The 21,715-nt window shown below is 34.7% G+C and overlaps 1 protein-coding gene across 1 annotated transcript in view; it reads right to left on the bottom strand.

Moving 5' to 3' along the window:
• Sel1l2 (SEL1L2 adaptor subunit of SYVN1 ubiquitin ligase) overlaps positions 1-21,715 on the bottom strand; it is a 130,146-nt gene that overhangs the window by 97,915 nt on the left and 10,516 nt on the right. Inside the window, 1 exon segment of the mRNA XM_087188648.1 lies at positions 11,939-11,994. Within this exon segment, the coding sequence (XP_087044774.1) occupies positions 11,939-11,994 (56 nt within the window).

Below are 21,715 nucleotides of genomic sequence, written 5' to 3'. Positions count from 1 at the left end.
TGTGGCAGCTTTATGAAAGCACTGACTCATCTATTTTAGACATATGTTAGGAATTAAAGGGGCTGTAGCAAATAAGGCAAAAACATTTTCAAATCTTGTACAGTTTCCCTTTGTGAGAAGAAAGACAATGACCAGTAAACAAATAAATAATCAAGTTAGAATCAGGTATCAATAAATTCTATGAAGGGAATAAAACAGGAAATGTAAAGAGTGAAATGCAAGGTAAAGAAGAATTGGTCATAGTCAATTTCTACTCAGTGCCCAAGAAAAAGCCTTACTGAAGAGGTGACTTTTCAGCTAAGAATTTAAGGACAAGGGCTGGGAATTTAGCTCAGTGGCACCGTACCTGCCTCATAAGCACAAAGTCCTGAGTTGGATCCCAAGTACCCAAAAAAAAAAAAAAAAGAATTTAAGGACAAGAAAGAAATATTGTATAGATATGGAGATAGAGCTTTCTGGGCAGAAAGTACAGCAATCATGAATGCCTTGATGTGGGAATAAACTTGAATGTTCAGGGTTGGAAATAAGGCCTAAGAGGTATGAACTAAGGAGAGAATTATAAAGAAAGACACAGAGAGAAGTAGGGGGTCATTTTATATAAGGAAATGGTAAAGAATCAATGTTTTGTTCATAGCACAAGAGAAAGCCACTGGAGAGTTTTAAATGACTTATTCTGATTTCCATTTTAGAAAGAAAGACCATTCTGGCTCACATGTAAGGAACAGATTGTGTAACATTAAGAGTGGGAGCAAAAGAACAGTTTGGAGACTATTTCAGTCAACTAGGTGAGGCACAACGTGACTCAGAGGAGTCAATAGAAACAATAGAGATAAACCACATGGGTAGATTTAGGGTTAGCTTTAGAAATCTCACAGATAAGAATTGGAGGTGCACTGGATGTAGGGGTTAGACCAGTGGAATGGATGAAGATTCCTTTCACAGGGATGGAAAAGAATGGAGGCAAGGGAGAATTCTGGAGGGAATGAAAGCCTCATCCCAATAACTGTAATGTTTCCAAATTATGTGACTATACTGTACATGGAAAACAGAACGTAAAGACAGGGTATAAGTGAGGCATGTTTGGTATGGACTGGGAAGTGAGCATTTTTCTTTAAAAATTATAAACAGGTGAGACATTAAAGAACCAGAAGGTGAAGATTTGTTTTGCCTGACAGTGCCTTACTGTTTCTAGAACTTAACAATCAAAGATGTTTCTTGCTCTGTTATGTGTCTTTTTATTTTACTGCCCTCCCCTCCCCCAAAATAGTCACTGTTCCTTGGCATTGTGCAATTCACTAAATTCTAAAAACACTTCTCTGGAAAAAGATCAAATGTAAAACAAAAGCTTATTGAAGTCACTGATAAGGACATTTGTGGTAGCAAACCAAGGCTAGATTGTCACCTACTCACTTGTCTATGGGAATGAATGATACAAAGTGATGTGGCAGAGGGAGCAAAGACCACTGCCATTGGTTAGATAAGAGCAAGGAAATAACTTTCTACTTTTTCTTCTATGTGGCTAGGCATCATCAGAGAAAAGTCAGGTTATGATAAAAGCCAGGAAGAGAGGGGGGGAGGGGAGAGGGAATATAAAGGAGGAAGAGGAGGAGGAGGAAGAGAGGAGGAGAAGAAGAAGGTAGAGGAGGGTGGGTGAGGAGGAGAAGAGAAGAGGAGGAGAGAAGACAAGAGAAAAGAGAAAAATGAATTTTTCTATATTTCCCAGCATGTGCTCCCTAGAATGAGCGCATCAGCATCACACAGGAATCTGTGAGAAATGCAGATTCTTGGCTGCATTTCAGGTCTACAGAATCAAAAACTCTGGGGGTAAAGCCCAGCAATCTGTGGAGTTTTTGTTTGTGTGTGTGTTTCCTTTTTTTGTGTGAAAGGGTCTCACTATGTAATCCAGGCAGGGCTTGAACTTCCTATGTAGCCCAGGCTGTCCTTGAACTCATGATACTCCTCTTGCCACAGCCTGAGTGCTGGTTTTACAGGCATACCCCACCATGCCTGGCTGCAATCTGTGTTTTGACAAGTCTCCCAGGTGAATCTGCTGCATGCTAAAGCTTAACAGCCCTTGCCCTAGTAACATGGAAGAAGGTGGTCAGCAAATGAAAGTGGAATTAAAGTGCACAAATAAAATAATATAAAAATTTATATCACTCATCAGACAGTAGGATATGTGCACATATAGCAAAGATTCACAGAGGAGGAGATTTTGTGTGAATTATGGTTGTCAGTCAGGAATTTGAAGTATATTAGAATGCTAACTCTCTAGGTCTTAAAAAACGTATACAGCATATGTTTGAAAAAGCAAAGAACTGGCAATTTTGAATTTTAAAATCTCACTGTTTTACTAGATTTTCTCCCGTAAAGTAAGAGTTTACTTATGAGGTGCTTAAATAGAAGCAAAAGTGTTTTTGGTAAACATCTTAGTGTTTTTCATTTTTCCATACTTATTTTAAATTAAGAATAGAAGACAATTTTAGAATGCATTTTCCTAACATGTCTAAGATTTTTAAAACAAAGCAAGTATGTTAAATGCAATAACCATCCCTATGTTAAAAGAATAGCTACGAAGAAATAACTCATTCATCATTAAAATGATTTTTCCTCTTGGCAAACCCACTGCTGATTATTTTGTTGCGTACTTGTACATCTACCTTCTAATGCCTTCAGATAACAATAGTAAACAGATATCCATGGATAACTTAAAATGCAACAAATGGTAAAGTAGCAAGGAAAAAGGGAGATCCCCGGTACAAAAAAAAATAGCATGAGTGATAATAGTATAGCACTAACATAAAATCACTTTTAATTCCTAAATGCATTATACTGTAAGGGTAGCTTTCTACAGATTCAGAAAACATAAAGTAATGACAATATTAGAGTTTGTATTTATATATAAATAGCAGAAATTATATTTAAACATAACTATATTAAGTATTCATAATACAGTAGATAAATTGATTATTGAAACCCCAGAAACCTGTTTCTTAAATTACTTTCAGAACCTCTTTTTCTTAAATTTTATTAGAGCTACTGATAGTTTCTGTTTATTCCCTGATGCAAATATTGGTAAATAATGACATTATTTCATCATATTCCATTTCACACAACTAGCCCCCTTCTCTGTATCTTCCTGAAAGAGTTAAAGGCCTATTACAGTGATACATGTGTACCCATGTTTATAGCAGGACAATTCACAACAGCTAAATCTTGAAAGCAGCTTATATGTCCATAACAGATGAATGGATAAAGAAAATGTGGTGTTTACACACAATGGAGTACCACTCTGCCATAAAGAAATATAAACTTGAGTCATTTGTAGGAAAATGGATGCATCTTGAGACCAAAATTCTAAGTGAAATAAATCAGTCACCTAAGCTTAATTACTGCATGGTTTCTCTTACATGAGAAACCCAAAATATAAATAAAGAGCAAAATAAAAGATAGATAGTAAGGAGATAGATCTCTCTCAAAGGGGGAGAGTTACAAGTGATGGAGGGAGGGAGAGGGAAAAGGGATGAAAAAAGGAATTAAGGTGTGTTTTGTACATGTACCAACTCCACAAAAGGAATGTAAACATTATGTGGTGCAAACACCTACTAATAAAAAATATTTATCAAGCACTTAATAAATTTCAGAGACTAACAGAGATCTCTGAGATGTATACAAAAAAAAGTTGGAGATGAAAGGGGATGATAGGAAATAGTAACCTCAGAGGTATGGAATATTAAATTTGATAAGGGAGATGTTCAAGTTTGCTGGGAAACCCTGAAGGCCTACTTGACAATGAGTCAGGTTACCTGACTGTTTATTCACTGCCACGGTCAGCTGACCCAGTGCAGGAGTTTAGACAGAGAACTGCATTTCATCAGGGCTAATGTTTTAATGCTAAGTTGAATGGAGCAAAAGAAGAGTGACTAAATGGATGGTCTATACAAGGAAGTGATTATACAATGAAATGAGTCCACAGGACCCCAAAACTTTATCTGCAACCCTTAGTCCAGAAAAGATCTGAATGCTGAAAACTCCATATATTTGTTGCTCAAATTTAGTTGGTGGAAAAACCTGACCCATCTTCATGTGGGTCATCTTCATGACCCATTCATTATTTATATTCTTTATTCATCCCACTTTATCTGAATATTCATATATATATGAATTTAATGTATTTGAAAACAATGTATTTCCCGAATTTCTGTTGAAATAGTCTGTAACAGTGGTGGCTAACCTGTGGTGCGCATGCTGCAGCAGGCTGTCTGTATCATTGAAAGCTCTAAAAATTTTGCGTCTCTGGTCTATAGTATATGAGGTGTATGGATGTATCTCTTTCCTTCTTTCCTTCTGTCCTACATTTTATAGTTTTTGTATTTTACTTCATTATTTACATGTACAATTTGTTTTACATTTTTAGATGTTTATATTTAATATGTTTGCTATGTTTTACATTTCTATACTTAAAAGACATCTGAACTTTGCCTCAAATTCTTCCAAAAAATTGAAGAGGAGGGAGCACTTCCAAACTCATTCTGTGAGTCCAGCATTACCCTGATAAACAAAGCTAGACAAGGATATTATCAGGAAATACAACTACAGGTCAGGAACTGATAAATATTGATGCAAAAATCTTTGACAAGATATTAAATTCAGCAGCATATTATATACCAAAACCATCTGGGATTTATTCTTGGACTAGGAGAGTAGTTTAAGTTAATATCCTTGAAAATTAATTAATAGGAAATATTACATGTACAGAACAAAGGGGAAAACTCACATGATCATGTCAAATGACACAGAAAAATATTTTTAATATGCTTTCATGATAAAAATACTCAACAAATAAGGAAAAGAAGGAAATTACTCCAACAAAATAAAGAGAAGAAAAACCTACAACTAACATCACACTGGAAGTGAAAGACTGAAAGTTTTTCCCCTAAGATCAGGATTAAGGCAAGGATGCCCAATCTCACCACTTCTATTTCACATAGTAGTAAAAGTCCTACCCAGAGCAATTAGGCAAGAAAAAGAAATGAAAGTCATCCAAACAGGAAGACAGAAGTAAAATCATCTGTTCACAAAAGATACAATCTTATATATGGAAATCCTAAAATATTCCATAAAATACACTGGACTTAAAAAAACAAATGCAGCAAAAGTGCAGATACATATCAACACATAAAACAATTGCATTTCTATATACCAATGATGGCAAACCTATGGCACACATGCTGCATGCATAGAGAGCATGCAGAGCCCTCTCTGTTGGCCATGAGCCACTTTGCCCAGCAGCTGATAAGTTGTTTTTAAAACTAAAACTTCAGTATTCAAGTTCAATTGCAGTGTTGGCACTTTGCAATAAATAAGTGAGTTTGGGGTTGCAGTTTGGGCACTCGGTTTCTAAAAGGTTTGCCATCACTGCTATATAGTAGTAATGAACAACCCAAAAGGTACATTAAGAAAACAATTCCATTTACAAAAGCATCAGAAAATAAACTTAGCCAAGAAGGTGAAAGACTTATACAAAGAAAATTATAAAACATTACTGAAAGAAATTAAAGACACAAATAAATCTAAGGACATTACATGTTCATGGATTAGAAGTAGTAATATTGTTAAGATGCTAATAGTATCTTAAATGATCTCTAGAACTAATGTAATTCCTATAAAATTTCAATTTTTTTGTAAAAATAGAAAAATCCAACATAAAATTAAAATGGATTCTCAAGGAACTCTGCATAGCCAAAACAATCTTGAAAATGCAGAGCAAAGTTTGGTACTTCTCCTTACCAAATCTTATAACAAATTTGCAGCAATCAAAACAGTGTGGTATTTACTTATTGAGGCCCTGGGTTCCATCCCTAGCACCACAACCTGCTCCCCCCTAAAAAGCAAAAACAGTGTGGTACGGACACAAAAATAAATACATGGATTTGTGTGATAAAAGAGAGATCCCAGAAAGAAACCCTCTCATATATGGTGAAACGGTATTTGACAAAGGAGCCAATACCATTCAGTGGGAAACGATAGTCTTTTCAACAAGTACGCTGGGAAAATTGGAGATCTGCATAAAAAAAAATTATACCATATACAAAAGTTAATTCAAAATGGATCAGAAAACTAAATGTAAGACTTGAAACTATAAAACTTTATGAAGAAAACATAGGGGAAATTTTATGACATTGAACTTGGTGATGATATCTTGGAAAGGACCCAGAAATCATGGTCAGTAAAAGTAAAGATAAATTGTACAACTTCATAATTAAAACTATATTTGTTGACAGTGAAAAGGCAACCCATGGAATAAGAGAAAATATATGCAAGCAGGTAAGGAGTTAATACATGGAATAAATAGAGAACTACTACAACTTGACAAGAAAAAACAATGTAATTAAACTTAACCTGTAAAGGATTTGAACAGATATTTCTTCAAAGAAGATTCACAAATGGCTAACAAGCTCATGAAATGATCTCAGCATCACTAATCATTAGGAAAATACAAATCAAAACCATAATACTACCTCACTTTCACCAGGATGGTTACTATTAAAAGAAAAAACAAATAAAGAAACAAAAACCCAGAAAAGAAATCCTGGAGAAATTAGATCCCTTGTTCACTGTTGGTGGAAATGTACACTTGTGTAACTCAACAAATGTTGAGAAGTATGACCTCAGGATAAGAAACAAGAAATAAAGTAAATGTCCATGGGTTTTATAGCCAGGTCCTGACTAGACAGAATAGCATATTTAACTAAATCTATAAAACTTTATTGTATCAAACACATGTAAAGCATTGGACTAAAACAGATACTGTCTTATACATGAAAGGCTCACAGTCAAATGAGTATCTAATGGCTATTGTGGGTATCTAATGGTGATTCCACAAAACACTAAAAATGAAATTATCATATTAATTAACAATTGCACTTTGGGTATATATATATCCCAAAGAATTGAAAGCAGGGTGTTTGTTTTATTTTGTTTTTGTTTGTTTGAGACAGGATCTTGCTATGTAATTCAGGCTGGACTTAAACTTACTATGTAGCCCAGCCTTGCCTCAGATTCATTGGTGATGCCCCTGGCTCATCCTCCCGAGTGCAGGGATGCACCACTATGCTTGGCTTAGGGTCTTGAAGAGATACTTGTACACACATGTTCACAGCAGCATTTTTCATAATATCTAAAATATGTAAACAACCCAGTATTCCTTGGAGGGTGAATGAATAAACAGTGTGGAACATACATAATTCAGCCTTAAAAGGAAGGAAATTTTGACACATGGATGAATTTGAAGAAATTATGCGGGGTGAAATAAGTCGATCCCTAAACAAAAAAATACTGCGTTTCCACTTAAAGCATCGAGAATAGTTAAATTCACAGAAACAGAGAAAAAATGTTTATAGCCAAGGGCCAGGGGGAGTGGTGAAGTGGAGAGTTGTTATTCCACTGACAGAATTTTACAAGATTGAAAAAAAGAGTTCTGGAGATTAGCTGTACAATAATGTGAATGTAATCAACATTACTGAACCATACATATAAAAGTGGTTATAGTGGTAAATTTTATATCACGTTTATCACAATTAAAAAACAACCTGATTCTGAAGTATATTTGTTCCCACAGGTTTTAGAAAAGGGACTATGGACCTTTACTGGTGAGGGGAAATGAGGACCAGAAGGGGGTGGTGAGGAGTTAAAAGGGGCAAGTGGATTTGAGCTCCTTGGTGAGATGGCAGCATTTACGGAAAAACCTGGAAAAATAACAGCAATCATCAGAAGTGTGGATATATGAAATTTTAATTTTCTCTCCTCATTTTTTACTGCTTTCTAATAAGAGTGTAGCAATAAGGAAGGAGAAGAATATATACAGTACCATCTAGCCTATACCAACATTAATGGCTGTGGAAGAAAAAGCTTGAGAGGGCTGCGGGGGAAGAAATCGTCAGTATACAACTAGGTTTTAGTTAAAATGAAGGTAAAGATAACATTTCGAGAAGTATGACCCCAGGATAGGGAGTCAGAAAGAAAGCAAATGTCCATGGGTTTTATAACCAAGTCTTGAATAGATGATAGCATATTTAACTAAATCTATAAACCTTTATTGTATCAGACACATGTAAAGCATTGGACTAAAAAAGATACTGTTTTATACATGAGAAGTTCACAGTCAAGCTTAAGCAATATCAAATAGAGATTTCCCAAAGCTTAAAACAACATTTAGAACCTTTTGAAAATTCTAAATTCTTGTGACTGTATAGTACATAATAGGCATGGAATTAGTGAAAATGATGGAGATTTATAATAGTAAGATCTTTTAATCTTTTAACTTTAATGGGCTCGACTATTCTACTTTGAAAAATGGTGGTAATAACCATTTACAAAAAATAAAAAACTATTTATGAATCCTTTACAAAGATGTTAGAAGAAATGAGTAGTTTAAAGTGTTGCATAATTATAAGGACATGTTTGTGAATATAAATTTTGAATACGTCATAAACCAGGGTACCAGAATTTGCTTTTTAAAAAGTGTAATTATTGATTGGACCAAGATGTTAGTCTCAAACTGAGAAGAACAGGTTTGTTTAGGTGAAGTGGAGAATGGAATTGAGCCATGCTCCCTGAAACTGTGCAGTGTTGACGGTGATGCTACTCCTTCCTTGTTTTCAGTTTCCCTAGTTACTCTGTAGGTGGTGGCTGTCATAATGGCCCATCATTCATACACTTGAATTGCTCCCTTAGAGTCTTTGTTCTTCCCTCCTAGCACATTAAATATTGGAGGGGTTATTACTTCTGTGATCACAGGCATTCTTTACTACTGAAGAAATAATACATGGGACTCCTGAATATATTAGATCCTTAACAACAAAGTGTCCTTCAAACGTTTAAAAGTATGTGTGTGTTTTTAAAAAATGTGGTGGATTGTGCAGTTGGTGACATTTGTGTGTGTGTGTGGGTGTGTGGGTGTGTGTGTGTGTGTGTGTGTGTGTGGTGTAGAGTTTTAAATCCAAATAAAGAAAAACTAGGGGGAAAAGCAGTTCTACTTAGCTGGGTTCTTACAAAATTATAATGTAAATGATAATTATTATGAAAGGTAACCAGAATTCTAGAATTGCCAGGTCTGCAATGGGCATAAAGATGAGGAAGGAGTATTTTCAGTCAGATAGCATGCACCACATTGCCAGAAAATCAGAAGACACTATGGCAAGTTCAGCGAACTCAGAGTTCTTTGTTCTGGCTATGGGATGGCTTAGATCTATAGGAACTTTGCATTGGAGTCATTTGCTGTCTTTGGTCTTTTCACTTTTGCAGTCTACACTCTTATGAGGTTGGTGCCAAAGAAGCTTTAAAAAGCAGATAGTGCAAGGAATGGGGTGAGATACCCAGTCTGGCTATCTTTGCACATTTCTCCCTTATCTTTGATAGTACTTCTGCTACTTTCCAATGTTTTGAGATCCTAATTTTTAGTTTTCTTTTGTTTCTAGGGTATATATGAGGAGGGCAGGTTCCTTCCCCATATTTATTCTATAGGCCTCATCATCTAATGAGAAGGTATAGGTATGGGTCTGAGCAACATCCTTACTCTCAAGCAGTACTCGGATTCCAAAGGAGGACTTTAAGTGTTATCAGGCATATCACAATACCAAGAGCCCATGAGAGAAAGCAGGATGACCATGATGAATTTGAAATTGATGTTTCTTCAATCCCCACATGCCCAAGGGCAAATTGAAATTTAGGAGAAGCTCTCTTCTATTTTTGCTCATAGTAATCCCACTGCTAAGTATGGAATGTAGTTGTTACAGTGATGAAAGAAGAGCTAAATTTGGCAGTGTTTAGTAAATGTTGAAATGTATAGAGAAGTTTTTAATTTATATACATTTTTCCCTCACATTTTATTCCTTCAATTAGATTGATTTATTCATTACTTCAATAAACACATATTGAGTGTCTTTATGTGCCATGCACTATAACAGCAGTAAACAGAAAAATCCCTGCCCTTATGGAAATTATATTCTAGTGGAGAAGTGTCGGAAAACATAATAAAATACTGTAAGGGACACGGTGATAATTCTGAGAGGCAAAATACAGCAGGGAAGGGACAGAGAAGAAAGTGTTATTATAGGGTTTGCAACTTTAGAAGGAATAAATGCAAAATTAGAGTGTCCAGGGAAGGGCCCTCTGAAAAAGCATTTGAACAAAGACTTGAGGAAGCCATTTGGATATTCAGATACATAAGCATTGCAAACAGGGAAAACAAAACTGAGAGTGCATGTCCAAGGTTTCTGAGGACAGCACAGAGGCCAGTGTGTCCACAGATTATATTAGATAAAACAGTGGGGCCAGACCACTGAGCCCAGTAAGCAAGCCGACTGGTTTTACTTTGAGCAAGATGGGAATCCACTAAAGGGTTCAAACACAGGAGTAACTTAAATTCTATTTACAGGATTACACTGGCTGCTGGATTGAGAATAGACTCAGAATTTGAATCCCCTATTTCCAAGATGTCAGAAGACACCATGAGGTTTTAATAAAGTTTAATAAGCATCTGTAATGATATAAGTCAAACCTGTCTCTGCACTTTTTATCTTAATATTTAGGACCTCAGGCAAGGCAGGAGAAGGCCCAGGCCTGAGAACTGTTTTGAAAATGAATGATTAAAGGAATAATATTGAGAATTTTTAAAAAAGAATAGAAAAAATAGCTAATTACCTGTTAAGGAATTCTAAACTTGCTGAATAAACACTTCTTTTTTAAAAATTTTTTTTATTAAATTCTTTTATTGGTACATCGCAGGTATACAATACAATTATATTTCTCATTGGGGATTGTACCTTTACATAATGCATCTTGGTTCTTATTTTTTCCCCATTCCTAGCCCTCCCTTCACCCCCTCCACCCTTCCCTATTTACAAAGACTTTATTTCCATTTTTTCCATTTCTCATCATTTTTCCTTTCCCTTCTTTCCTTTCCCCTGCCCCTCCCACTACCCCTACCCCTTTGGACCTTTTCTTCCTATTTTACATTATCGATTATTCATTCTAATCATTGGTACATTTTGGGTATACAATATAATGACATTCATCATTGGAAATTTGCACCTTTACATAATCTCTCTTGGTTCTTATTTTTCACCCTTGCCCAGCCCTCCCTTCAACCCCTCCAGTCCTCCCTATTTACAAAGATTTTGTTCCTATTTTTCCATTTTCTCATATTAATACCATTCCCTTCTATCCTTTCCCCTAGCCCTCCCACTTCCTTCCCCTTTGCCCCTTTTCTTCCTATTTCACATTACCTATTATACATTTAGTCCTTATTTACACTTTCAGTTTCTCACACCAGAGAAACTATTCGGAATTTATTCATGTGTGTCCTATTTATTTCACTTAAGAGTATTGCCTCAATGTGCATCCACTTAGCTATAAATGTCTCTAATTTCTCATTTTTTATGGCTGAGTAGTACTCCATTTTATAAAAAAACCACATTTTCTTTATCCAGTCTCCAGTTGATGGGCATTTGGGCTGTTTCCAAGTTTTAGCTATCACAAACTGTGCTGCTATGAACATGGGTGCACATATATCACTGTGGTATGATTCTTTTAATTCTTTGGGGAAGATCCCCAGCAGTGGAATAGCAGGGTCAAATGGGACTTCCAGTCCTAGTTCTTTGAGGTATCTCCATACTGATTTCCACAGTGCTTGCACCAGTCTACACTCCCACCAGCAGTGGAGCAGGGTTCCTCTTTCCCCACAGCCCCGCCAGCATTTGTTATTGGTTGATTTCATGATAGCAGCCATTTTTTCTGGAGTGAAGTGGAATCTCAGCTTTGTTTTCATTTGCATCTCTCAAATGACCAGTGATGTTGAACATTTGAATAAACACTTCTTAATAGTGCTTATAACCCAAATTTCTATCAAAAAAATATAATGACTTGGCATGTTTACCTGTGTGGTGACATTTGTTTCTTTTTGTCTTTTAGTATGTTTTTCTGCTTCAACACCTGCAATATACAAAACATTTTTATAAAATTTGAAAATGTTTTCTTATAAAAAATTTAATTTCACTAAACAGTTTCTTGTTAAAAAACTATCAAAAAACTTTCAGACTCTCATAATAGTTGAAAAGAATTTACTATTTAATTATTAATTGTTAAAAATAATCCATTCAGTGATAATTTGTAAAGATGTAACAACACCAGAGATGTTCTAAGTACTTTAATCAAGCGTTCTGAAATTGAGTTCACATCAAAGAGTTCTGCAAATAATAGCACTAATTACAATAGCAGAAAATTTTCTGAACTGTAATTTAACTAAAATATATCTATAGAAATAAATGCCATCTATTAGTAGAGAGTATTAACACGTAGGAGAGAGAATATAATTTTTAGTCTTATAGATTCACCTGTATGTCAGAGAGATTCTAAAACTATAATTGAAAGACATAAGGTAATTTGAGGTATATATACTAGCATAATCATAGCATGCTTTGAAATTTGAGAAAATTTTCAATGAATCATTTATTGAATTGTTTAATAAAGAATATATCTCATATGAAATCCATGGTAGTCATAGGTACATTTAATTTTTGTACAGTGCTTCAAATTTCTTAACTTTTATATTTAGAAAAGAAATCTTTGAAAACCTGACATGACAAAGTAATACACCATGGTATGTCAGCTTTCCTATAATATTAGGATTGGTAATTTTTAATTACTGTACACTGATGCATTATAAAAATGGTCCTACAGGTTTTGTGAAGTAAAATATGTACCTATGGATATTTTATATATATATATCATATTTTTGAAATTAAAAATTTGACTCAGGATAAATATAGGGTAGTTAAAATTTTGCATTTTCCGTGAAATTTTACTTTAAGAATAGGTAATGAATTTTCTAATGTTATTTTTAACATTTACTTATTAATTTGACATTTTATTCTTTCTTTTGCTGATGAGCTTTATTTTTAATTTTCCCTAGTGAAAATTATTCAAAAATTAAAATATTTTACTTATTTATTTCTTAATTGACCTATAATAATTACATATATATAATTAATGAGGTGAGATGTATTTTGATTATGGCCTCACAGTTCAATGCTTTGTTTACTTTCTAGATCTTATCAAACTTGGTCCCAGGTTGCTTGATATTTAATCATCTGTCAATAAGAAAAATAGCTTGAAAATTCTAAATTAAAACTCAATAATTACATGGTTATAAATGCATTAATAAAGCATATAAAATTATTTTGAAAATCATACAGAGTTGAGATGATTATATATATTAGGATTGCTCTTCAGGTTCAGAATGTGAAATAAATTATACTAAAATAATAATATTATTACAATTGGAATTTTGTCTCAAGTTTGCCATGAAATCATTTTGGGACCAAAATTACTTATTATTGAAGCCAAGGTAGCATTTTTATCCAATATATAGTCTTTAAGTCAAAATGACTTAAGTTCTGGTACTGATTTTTACCTATTTCATTAATTTGGTATAATAGTGAAATGAGATAATCTATGTATTTAGCATAATACTACACATTATTGTTTAATAAATATTAGCTATATAGTAATAATACTACCTACTTCATTACAAGATTTAAGATGCCTTCAAGATAAATTACATGTAAAGTAGTAATATAAAGGAACTATAGCAAATAAAGCCTTATTAGAGACTGTCTATGTTATTAGAATTTATTAATGATTTGCCTATACCATAACTTCTCTCTCAATTAGAGTTAGAGCTTTATCTTCAAAACAAATTAGTCTATTTATATTTGTGTATTACAAATCATACACTGTGACTGATATTATACTCACGGTAAATGTCTAGTGATTTTTAAAGTCCATTATCACAACTAGAAGGAATAAACTGGAAAAACAATGTAATTAGGTGGATTCCCATTATTGCTTCCCCAAGGCACACAGAGTAAAATTAGAGCTAGTATGTGCAGAATGTACAGACAGAATAAAAAGTAAAATGTCATGTGTATTTAAGCGAGAAAAGAAAATTATGGATATTACACACAACAGAGTTATACACTAAGCTAGAAAATCAAACTGTCAATGGTCAGAGAGTAACATGAAAATTACAGGGCTAAAAGCAGTTTTCAAAGGTAGGATAAATGTGGATAAAAGAATCGGTGAAATGGGGATGAGGTGTAAGAATGTAACTAAAAGAATGAACTATTCACTCCCTTTAAACATAAAAAAGAAGACAAAGGCAATTGAACAATGTTTCTGTCAGAAAATAAACAATAGTTTTCTAAATAAAGTGTAGCATGAATTGACACTTATTTGTGCCTGCATTCACATGATAGCTTCCTAGCAATTTTATCATAATTGCTCTAATTTTAATCTAACTTACATCTACTGTTAGAATAATTTTCTCTAAATACTGTTTCCACCAAGAAACACATCTGCTTAAAAGCTCATAAGTTGTTGTTATTTACAGTATGAAAACTGAATTCTTCTACTGATTTCCATTTCCTCCATAATCAAGTTTAACTCCATATTCACAGCTACTTTCCAACTCCAAATAATTTCTACTTCATTAGTTAGTTTACTCCTTTGAAAGTTTGCTTCAATTTGTTTAATCTCAATAATTTCTAATGAATGGACTAAAATTATTGAAATTTCCAATAAAAAACAAATTTGAGTCTACATCCTTTCTTAGTTTGATTTATGAGATGCTTAGCTTTGGCATCATCAAGAATGATGTTTAGAAAAACATCGCGTATCTCCTTACTTAACTGTGAACTCAGGCCTTGGTTTTCCATCAACTGGGAATAGCAATACTCCACCTACGCTTAAAATACATGCGAAGACAGGATAGAACTCTATTGTACAGTGTTTTGTGGGGATGAGATTGAATGCATGGCAAACAAGAAATAAGTCAGTTCTCTTTCCCCTTTTCCATCTTTTAAAAGCCAGTGGCATTAGCATCTGTGAAGAAAGCACTTCTCTTATTGAAATAAATTGAAAAAACTATACTTTGCAAACATTGTACGAAGCAACTCTTGCTGAATTTTACTTTCTCTTTAGCTTTTACTCACTGGGATCACTGCTGCTTCCAATCTTTCCCTGTAAACCCCTTCCCTTGGTTACTCTTACCACATCTAACTTTGGGTAGCATTTTCAAAATAAATGTAACAACCTCAAAGAAGAACAAAATATATTTACACAAAGTCCAGGATACACGGACAGATAGCGGGTTATAATATCTCAACTGTCTTCTCCCTGGTCCAGGCTCATTTCTTTCTGTCACAGGGTTTTACAAGAACCTTTTTCCCCTCCCTACTGGGAGCAAGTGTCATCTTACTTTCCACCACAAGGGGGCAAGTCTCGTTAACACCTTGTTCTCTGGTATCAAGGGCAAGAATACAAATTCTAATTCTGCCACTCATCTAAGGCCCACCCATTCTGTTTTTGATGTGGGGGGATAGGATTCAAACTCAGAACTTTGTGCTTGTCAGGCAGGGGTGGCGCCACTAAGCTAAATCCCCTGCCCAGGGCTCTCCCACTTTGAGGGGCACAACTCTTCTTTTCCCCGAGTCTCTCTCGATCTTACAATAATTGTAACGTCTATACTGCAAGAGTTGCACTATAGAAGGGAGCTATTCCATCCCTCTAGTGAAGGGAATGATTTACAATCATTATTTCTCCATAACTAAGGCCAGACTTGGATATAATTGGGGTCTATAACTGCGGACATAAAAGAAATTGAGATTTTTCAGTAACAGGACTGTAATAATTGATGAAAACATTAGTATACTGTAGTAATTTAATCTAACAATAAATGCATTTTGATTTATTATTGTATATTTGGTAATAGGCTATTCGGTTATATAAACTTGTAGAGTAATATAGTGCATGTTTGAAAGATTCAGTCTCAGTATCTGCAAAAGGTAATTTATAGCCTTCTGTTCTATTTTATTAGATAGCTGTCTTCAAGTACAACAAAATTTCCGTAAAAACTAAAGTTACTGGAGGACAAGGCTAAAGTGAAGAGTTCTTTTATTTATTTTAACTGAACAGAGAAGGCTGAATGAACCAGTGTTGCTGCAAATTTGTCTTCCAGAAGCCTAATTACCTCCTGTAGATGTAGTAAAGAGCTTAACAGAACACTTTAAATAAAGAGAGTTGGGTAATTGATATATGTACCCGACATAGTACCTAGCATATAGGAAGTGCTTAGTAAATATTATTTTTATTAATTCTTGATCAGATAAGAAATAATTTGGTAAGAATGCAAAATACAACTGGGAAAATATGGTGGAACATATTTTTTAATGTTAACTGGTAGTTTTCTTGGTATTTCCTTGTGCCCGTATTCTTTTCCCCATTCAGTCAGTGAGTTGCTCATTTTTAAAAAACGATTACACAAGCTGGGGATTTAGCTCAGTGGTTCTGCCGCCTGCCTCACAAGTGCAAGGTCCTGAGTTTGATCCCTGGTACCAAAAAAAAAAAAAAAAAAAAAAAAAGATGACATGATAGAAAGAAAGGAATATGTCTTTTCTTGGCTGTAAGAAGGGAGAGAAAGTCATTACAGCATGGACAATAGCAATGGATTTAGAATATCTGGTATATAACATTAAGGTGACAGCAAGGCTTTCTGGGCCTCAGTCTCAAAATGAGAAAACATTCCTTGAACTAGGAGTGGGGAGAGAGAAAAGAGGAGTTTACACTGTGATAGCCTAAAATAGAAATTAAGAAGAAACTACACTCCATTATTAAAAATTTTAAAAACTATGTTTCTTCCACACTTGAGTTTATATAAAATTTATGATAGATATTTTATGCATACCAGGTATGAAGACTTTTTTAATAATTGGTGTAAAATGTGATTTGTTCTCTATAAATTGGGCAATAAAACTTTTAAGCTTAGACACACACTGAATGGCTTTACTTGAAAGGCTAAAATTTTGCAATTGATAGAGTTTCCAATAATCTAATCAGTACCAAAGTGGCTGAAATATGATTAAATAGGCAGCAAAGTAGCCTGGATATGTTCCCTATCACTTCTAAGTCACAGTGTCCCCAAACTAAATCATTATTACTCATACCCCCTCCTCAATCAGCTGAGCCTTTCTCATTTTCTATCATTGTCAAAGGGATCATCCCCCAAGTTTAAAGTCTTGGATCACTTTACACACATTCCTTGCTGACATCCCCATGGCCAAGCAAAATTTTGTTTTGTTTTTCTCTGAATTGTGTAGTTGTGGCTGAGGAGAGGGAGGAACAGTTCTGAGAACTAAGTGAGATCATGAATGTAAAACTGTCTGACAGGGGCAGGTACTCAGCAATATTTCTTTTAATTTTTTGTCTGACAATTTAAGCCTCTCAATAATCTGACCTCGTTTTCTTAGCCACTGTATTTCCTACTACACCCAGCTCTTACTGAAGTGCTATTCCCCTAGCTTATGTGTACACTCCACTCATTCCTCCCTCCTCCTCCTTTATTTGTGTAATTCTTCTAATTTGAAATGCCTTCTCTTCATTTTCTTAATATAAAATGTTATTCATACTTCCAGGATATGCTTATCCTATTTCAACATTGGGGCTTAGAGCCCACCACAGTTTCTGCCTTATAGTAGGTTCTTAATCTATATTTGTTAAATTACAAAATAAATTTGCCTTCATACTTGTAGGTCTCCTTGGATTTTGCAGCCTCAATACCTTTGTGGTATTGCTCTAAGACTTTTGCTGTGTAACACTGATATAAGCACCCAACCATATAGCGTTGAATTTTATTCTATGGATTGTAAGATCTCATAGGGCAGTGCCCAATTCTTTCTTTAAAGAAAAGGGAAGACACCCTGCACAGTGTCTCAGTTATAATTTTCGGTTGATTAAATACTTTGATTATAGCATAGCATGTTCTTATTTGTCTTGAATCTAAAATTCAACAAAGTTGCCTTTTAAGTTAGTCCTGAAAATTTAGAATCGAACAGTCTCAGCTTTGGAATTGTTAAATTATGTAGCTACAAAGACAAATTTTAAAAAACATAATGATAGTAGTTTTCTTCTTCAAAAAATGTTTTTGATGTTGCTAGGCCTTGTGACTGCAACAGTCTTGAATTAAATTGTTGTATCCATGAAGTTGTATTAGTAATAAACTACTTTTCAAAAATAAAGATGACACATGAGCACAAGATTATCATTCCTTTGGGTTTTTTCCCCTTCCTAGCTTCACTAATGAACTTTTCATCCACACTACTTCAACATTAAAGCATGACAAATTTGGAAATGGACTTAGTAGGTTTAGGGTGGTTTTAAGTTTATATGTATTTATGTATGTATGACTGATTGTTTGAACTAAAAGAAGTAATTGACTTTTGGCAATCTCATGTAGATAATTGCCCTGGGTATTACATGAACTAGTTTCAAATCATGTTTAGAATTTTGGAGCTTGTAGCTCTTATGTCCTTTCATTATCTATGTATCTCGCTTTTAGAATAAAGAAATGTGGGTTATATTAATAGAACAAGGTAACAGGATTTAGAACTCTTAAATTCTATTTTTAGTTACCTTTGTAAATGGCTGTACAAAGACACAGGCTTATCTAAATGACTGCGGTATAATGTAGTATCATTGATATTACCACAGCATAGGGTTTGAAAGTATTACTTAAATAATTGATACAATGGGAATTAAAATTGACAGAAGTTTAAAGATAGATATTTTACCTAGTACTGCTAAATTAACCAACACAAAGAAAAACTATGTAAAAAAATCTCTAGGGCCGGGGATTTAGCTCAGTGGCCCTGTGCCTGCCTTGCAAGCTCAAGGTCCTGAGTATGATCCCCAGTACCAAAAAAAAAAAACCAAAAAAACCCTCTGAAGTTATTGTATTTTATGATATTTTGGTATATTTTTATACAAATATGTAATATGTAAAATTATATATGTGACCCTAGAAATACATAATAACCTTGGTACTATAAGCAGTCAAATATACACAATCATTTTGTGTGCATTTTTAGCCCCAATTCTCCCACTTAGGAGTGCTTTCTTTCCTTTGTGTATAGCTATCCGTCAATATCTGTGGAGGTTTGGTTCTAAGCCCCCTATCCCCCTGTGGATACAGAAATCTGAGGATCTTTACATCTCTTATATAAAGGTGTAGTATGTACCATTGATGGACATCCTTCCATGTACATTAAAACATCTCTGAGTTACTTATAATAGCCAATACAATGTAAATGCCATGTAAATAATTATTGCAGCATATTGCTTAGGGAATAACTGACAAGAAAAAATGTCTGTGCACATTCAATATAGATGCAATTAAAAAATATTTTCCATCTGCTATTGACTGAGTGCACAAATATGGAGATATGATTATACTTAGTCATTTTTGACTGTGTGCTGCAAATTTTATCTGAGAGTATCCTTCAATGAAGTTGTCTTCCCGTAGAGAAAACATGAATTTACTTTGGCCAGGTGCCCAAAGCACTTGCAATGTAAGACCGCCTTAGATCTAGGTGCTTGGGCATACTCAGGCAAGGTAAAAGCAGGCTGCAAATTTCCAGGAGGGTTGATCCTTGACCACAATTTCTCTTTTATTTTTTCTCCCTGATCCACTAAGTGTCAAATCTGGCAGATTCCTGAATTTGGCAAAGGGTGGATTTACTTCTTGTTTGCTCTGAAGCACTTAGGCTAATGGTGAAAAGGTCTCTTATTAGCTTCCTTACCTTTGACAGCTCTTGAAATTGGATTCTATCCTCATTTGCTTGTGAGGCCATTAAACCCAAAACCTGTCTTTGCCTGGTTTGGGGGAAAAAAGTGCTTTGATGTTCAGGTGTGTGGGCTAGGAACAGCAGGAGGCCAGTCTTGGGCCTACTCAAGTGTTCTGTGCTTGGTTCCCTGGATCCTAGCTTTTCCTTAGATTTTTATCTGTTATTTCTTTAAGTCTTCTCTACTGTAATGAATTTTAAGTTTGTTACTGGGTATAATAGTGTGGCTTGTAATGCTATCTACTTGGGAGACTGAGGTAGGAGGGTCCTTGAGTGAGGGGTATTTAAGCCCAGGCTGAGCAATAGAGTAAGATCCCATTGCAAAACAAAACCAACACCATCAGCAATTTTTTTGTTGTTATTTTATGTCATTTGTCTTCAGTGGCAAGATTGTCCAAGTAACATAGTAACCTAGCACTTTATTACTAGAAATGAAAGTCCTGCCCTATTCTCCACAAATGATGGTTTCTGGTAGTGGTAGTGAGGGGATAAAAAGGGTAGAATCTACTAGACTGCTCCTACTGCTGATTCTAACCAATTCTCTTCCTCTTTGGCCTCAATGTTCCTTCACTTTTTCACTTGAACCCACAAGTACATGTTTCCTATAAATTTCTTTTTTACAATCCAATTCCATCTCTTATTTTGTCTTTTAGGTATTTCTAATGATTTCTTTTTCATCAAGGACACTCCCAAATTTTTCTGGAGCTGATGAATTAAAAAAAAAAATCTCTCTACAGGAAAGCTTCATTTTGTACACTCCTTTATCCAACCTGGAAACATTCTCTTCAAACTCAGCATACTGTAAACTGTAACATTGGTTCCAAGACTGTGGGGTGGCTTCACAGTGTCTTAATCCAAGTATTCTTGTCTACCATATCTCATTGGCTGATAAACTATGTGACTAAGACTAGATAACTAGAGTAAACAAATGGAAGACTCCACAAAATTATAAAATCAATTAAAATGGATAAAGTGCCATTGTTGGAGTTTATTGTAATTGTGATACTGCCAAAACAATTGGTTGCAAAGCAGATAATCACCTCGTTGCTTATTGTGTATGAAGACAACATATGCATATTACATTTAAAAATAGATGAGTGATTGATTGGATTTTTTTTTGTTTTTCATCTAGCTTTTTGGTAAGATGTAGAAACAGCCCGAGGCAAGTAAATATTATAATAAAGCAAATACCCAGAGCAGTCCTTTGGAGAATTTGGACTTAGAATAACAAACAGGTAGTGTAGAATCAAAAGACTTGATTCCCCTTAGAGGACGAGGGTCTTACTGAACTCTATACTTCAGGGTTTAAAAATACCTATATATTCTGAATAATAAAAAAAAATTTTTTTTTTGGTACTGGGGATCAAACTCGGGTCTTTCCACTTGTGAGGCAGGCGGTGGAACCACTGAGCTAATTCCCCAGCCCTAGAATAATAAAAATATTGACATGATGTACACCATGGGTTTTAGAAATATATTTTACAAATTTTAGTGTTACATGGGTGTCAATTATTATTCAATTTTATAAGTGATTTTGAGCATGCACAAAATATCAAGTTCTGCAGTGAATTATGGAAGTCACAAAAGACAGGTGAAACACAATTTCTGCATTCAGGTAGTTGACAATCTGGTGAGGGAGTTAAAAATTAAGTCAATTGTGGGCTTGGGATTTAGCTCAGTGGTGCCTTGCCTGCCTCAAAAGCGAAAGGTCCTAAATTCAATCCCCAGTATGGGGCGGGGGAGGGAGTAACTCAATTTTGAGGCTGGGCTGCATAGAACAATAAAGGGACAATGTACCGTGAAAAAGGAGTTGGGAAATTTTTGCAGTGATAGTTTTTGTTGTTGTTGTTTTTGGAACTAGAGTTTGAGATGGGCTTAAGAAATGAACAGGATGTGTTATGGCTCATGTCTAGATGTCCCCCAAAAGCTTCATTCAGTCATAGGTGGGGCTTCTAAGAGATGACTGCATCTGCAGTGTA

The sequence above is a fragment of the Heterocephalus glaber genome, unplaced genomic scaffold (genome assembly GCF_053883595.1).
Source record: "Heterocephalus glaber isolate CG9 unplaced genomic scaffold, H.glaber_assembly_v1.0 deba00001532, whole genome shotgun sequence".
Lineage (NCBI taxonomy): Eukaryota > Metazoa > Chordata > Mammalia > Rodentia > Bathyergidae > Heterocephalus > Heterocephalus glaber.
This window is presented reverse-complemented; position numbering and strand designations above follow the sequence as displayed.